General features: G+C 33.7%; 1 protein-coding gene across 1 annotated transcript; it reads right to left on the reverse strand.

The window, feature by feature from the left end:
• Positions 1–2,606: 2,606 nt before the first annotated feature.
• Positions 2,607–3,011, reverse strand: LOC149163757 (uncharacterized). Its single transcript, XM_089429250.1, has one exon. The coding sequence runs from the start codon at positions 3,009–3,011 to the stop codon at positions 2,607–2,609; it is 405 nt and encodes a 134-aa protein (XP_089285376.1).
• Between the last annotated feature and the right edge of the window lie 1,389 nt (positions 3,012–4,400).

Here is a 4,400-nt window from a genome sequence, read left to right on the forward strand (position 1 = left end):
TATATATATATACCATACCCTAGCATCTCCTTTCGATTTTCGTTTTCTTTTTCTTATAACTTTCCTATGGTTAACAAACTCATTTATATGTCAAACTGAAGTCATTCTCAAGTTCATTGTTTGTGCAATCAAGCCCACTATTTGTGCAATCAAGCCATAACTAATTCACCGTGTATTCAACCAACTCGGAAAATCATGTGTTTTATGTAATCAAACTACATTTCAACACTCTATCTCATCAAACAATCTTGGGTGAAAACATGTGTTTATGCAATAAGATTACATTTTAACACCCTATCTCATCAACCAATCTTCGACGAAAACATGTGTTTATGCAATCAAATTACATTTTAACACTCTGTCTCATCAACCAATCTTCAGCGAAAACATGTGTTTATGCAATCAAACTACAACTAACACTCTATTTTATCAACCAACTTCGGCGATTCATGAGTAAACATGGAGGATCTGAATCGATTTACCTGCTTGAAATGGAATGTCGTGATTCCCTCTGTGTCGTGGCTCAATCAACCTATGGTTCATAATGTTTTCTATTGTTAAACTTCATTCAAAAACCTTATTTCTTTACTAATGGCAGTCTTATTGAATGACATCATTAACAAATAGTAAATGGTGGTTGAAGCAATATCTTATATCTTGGAGTCAAACTTTGTTTCTCATTTAAAAATCCCGAGATTTCCTCATCAAAACATCTGCTACATTTATTGAGAGAAGTCGAAGTTTGGTATTACTTCTTGCTCGCGAGATATTCCTTAGTTATCTCTGCTTGCTCTTACATGACTACTAGTTTTCTCGGCTTATCCCTCAGTCTACTCCGCTTTTTCTTCTTATCTCTCTGATTCTTCACTGCTATATTTCTTGCCTCCTCTCTCTCGGTTTGATTTCCTTTGTTTCCATGTTTCTTTGTCAAACCATTCATTTCCATCTCTCGAATGTGTGCTAATAGCTTATAAAACACTTATCGTTCTCCCTGAGCCTGCAAATGGCTATGATGGTGGAGAGAAAGTGATTTTTACAGAGGTCTGTGTGTAAAAATGGCAGAGGTGAAGTGTATGAGTTCTGGTTGAATGCAAAAACCCACGGTGTTGCTGTGTTTTCAAATTTTGGTTGACCGTTCCCACATGCTGCGATCTCTGACTGCTTCCTTTCATGGTTGTACTGCGTTTCTTCGTGGTTGTCTTGTGTACCTACCCACCATGCTTACCTCCACGTCTCAGCTTTTATTACCTTAACCTTTGATTGTTGTTTTACTCATATCACTGTATAGTTACCTACCATATGTTTCATTTCCATCGGCTCGTACTGTTATTCCATTTCATACTTATTCATAGTGCATTGTGATTTAATCGTCGTGCCTTTGAATTTCATTATAGTTCCATTGCATGGCCTTATGCCCATTAAATGTCATCATACCTCCACTTTATATCCATTTCCCACGTCTTATGCCTCCGAAACATTTTCATAATGTTTGTTTTCATTGCATGGCATCACATTATTTGTGTTATGATAACCTTACATTTTATAGCATCATTTCCTGTGCTTTGATTATAACTTGTCAAAATGAATTATTGTGATTTCCTTTACTTGTATTATTTCATAATGCGCATATTTCAATATATGTAATTTAATTTTAAAATGACCATGTTAAGGTCATATTTAAAATTAAATTCATGATACTAACTTGTGTATGGTTTTGTAAGTCTAGGGTTTGATTATTGGACCCTATATTTTAATCCATTTTCTTTTCAAAAGAAAAAATACTTAGGGTTAATATGATGTATATATGGAATATGAAATGAATATGTAGTATTTGGAGTATGTTTATGGAATTTAATGAGTAGAATAATGAGTATGGATATGAATATATATGAATAGGATGAGTAGAATAATGAAGGTAGTAAAAGGTAGGTAAAATATGCATGTCATGTACTAAATTAATCTTAACAATCTCTAAAAAAGAATTAAAAAATTTGAAATTTTCAATAGAAAAACTTTTTACTCACTGTACTTTACTACCTGATAGTATTTAATGATGTCTTCTGGTCAAGTAATAGGTGAAAATGTCTTTAATGGATAGTCTAAGATAGATTGAAATGTAGACTTTATTTCTGCTTCATGTTCTTTCTTTCTTCATTGATTCAAGATCATTGATTGTTGATGTCGTTCAGGTCCCTTCTGTAATTGGTATTTGATGAGTCAGGTCCCTTCTATCATGTATTTTTTATGCAATATATAATACATGTTTCTTCTAACATTTCAGGTCCCCTCTACACAATGTTTCCAATAATGTTTCAGGTCCCTTCTACAATACAGTTCAAGTTCCTTCTTCAATTCAGCTGCTCAAACTTTCATCTACTCAAACTGAGTTTCTTTTGCAACTTCCCCCTTGCATATCTGAAGACTCGTCCTCAAGTCTTCTATTGTTTTGTATGGTGCATTCTGCAAACTCAAACTATTGTTAGAGTTAAATAAAATTTGTGAATTCATGCTGGCCAAACTTGTTGGTTTTCCTTCATGAAGTCATGTTTGCTTTGTGCTAGTTACCTGGTTTTCACAAGAAAACTTTTATTATTATTATTATTATTTTATTCTTCTTCTGGAATAATGGGAGGCATATTGATATGTTGTTCCATTACTTCCAGTTCAGTATCTTTTGACATTTGTTTCATAAAATCTTCTTTATTGATAGGCTTATTGTAGACTTTAAGCCTATGTCTATTAACTACAAATGAAATCGATTCTTGATCAATTGTTTTTATCTGAACAACTCCATTATAAAAAATATCTTCTATCTCATATGGCCCCAGCCAATGAGTTGTAAATTTTGCCTTGAAATCTTTGAATTTGGAGTCAAACAATAACGCCCAGTCTCCTTTGTTGAATGTTTTGTTATTGATGAATCGATCATGCCAATTCATCCTTTGCTGTTGCACAAGATTTGTGTGCTCCACTGCTTGTTGTATTTGTTCATCCAGCTGATTTAAGTCCATTACTCATTGTTATTGTGCTTTAGATAATTCCAGTCGTAACTTTGTTGCTAACTTGAATGTGTATACTTGAAATTCTATGGGTAACAGGACTTATTTTCCATATGCTAATTGATATGTACTGAACCCAGTTGTGTTTTTCTATGTTATTTTGTATGCCCATAGTGCATCTCTTAACTTCTCTGACCATTCCTTCATATTCATTTGTATTGTCTTTGTCATGATATTTTCCAGGACTTTGTTGGTCAACTCTACTTGTCCGTTTGCTTGAGGATGGTATGGTGTTGATTTTCTATGTTTGATCTTGTACTTCTCTATAAGATAACGAACAAGCTTGGAAGTAAACTATGTGCCTTTTTCAGTTACAATATGTCTTAGTACTCCAAATCTGACAAAGATTTCCTCAAAGAGGAATGTGACCACTATGTTTTTTGTTGCTCTTACTACTGCCTTTGCCTCAACCCACTTAGTAACATAATCAGTGCATACCAAGATGTACTTATTTCTATTTGAAGGTGGATTTATTGGTCCTGCAAAGTCTAGAGCCCATTGCTCAAATGGTTCAATGAGCACTTGTGGCTTAAGTAGAATTTCATATGATATTATTGGCCTTCCTATTCTTTGGCAATTGTCACACCTCTTGACATAGGCTTTGGAATCTTTGAATATTGCTGGCCAATAGTAGCCCAGTTGCAGCACCTTGTAGGTTGTTCACTTGTCTGCAAAATTACCACCACATGGCTTGTCATGACATGCTTTCAAAATTTCTAATATTTCATCTTCTCTAACACATTTTCTTATTATCAAATAAGAGCTAGTATAAAAGAGATCACCATTGACCTAGCTATACCTAGAACTTTCTCTAATTATATTTCATTTTTGTTTCTTTGTGAACTGGGATGGTAATTTTCCAGAGGAAAAATAGTTTGCTATATTTGCAAACCACGGTGTTTTAACCGTTATTGCAAACAGATGTTCATCTAGGAAATTATCTAAAACAGAATTTGGATCACCAAGTGTATGAAGCCTTGAAAGAAAATCTGCTACTTGGTTGTCTTTACCTGGTCGATCTTGAATTTTAATATTAAATTCTTGCATTAACAATAGCCATCTTGTTATTCTACCATTTTTGATTGCTTTGTTCATTAAGTATTTGATTGTTGAATGGTCTGTGTGAATGAACACTTGGTAGCCTGTTATGTAATGCCTGAATTTGTTTACTGCATGTACTACAACTAACATCTCTTTTTCTATGACTGTGTAGTTCAATTCTACTGGTGTTAAGTTTTTACTTATCAAGTATATAGCATAATTAAACAAGTTTTCTTTCTGTCCAAGTGATGCACCTATAGCTGTATCAAATGCATCAGTGGAGATATGAAATGGAAAATA

This window comes from Pinus tabuliformis, chromosome 5_1 (genome assembly GCF_031772625.1).
Source record: "Pinus tabuliformis cultivar Carrire ecotype Pingquan chromosome 5_1, CPIR1, whole genome shotgun sequence".
Classification (NCBI taxonomy): Eukaryota; Viridiplantae; Streptophyta; class Pinopsida; order Pinales; family Pinaceae; genus Pinus; species Pinus tabuliformis.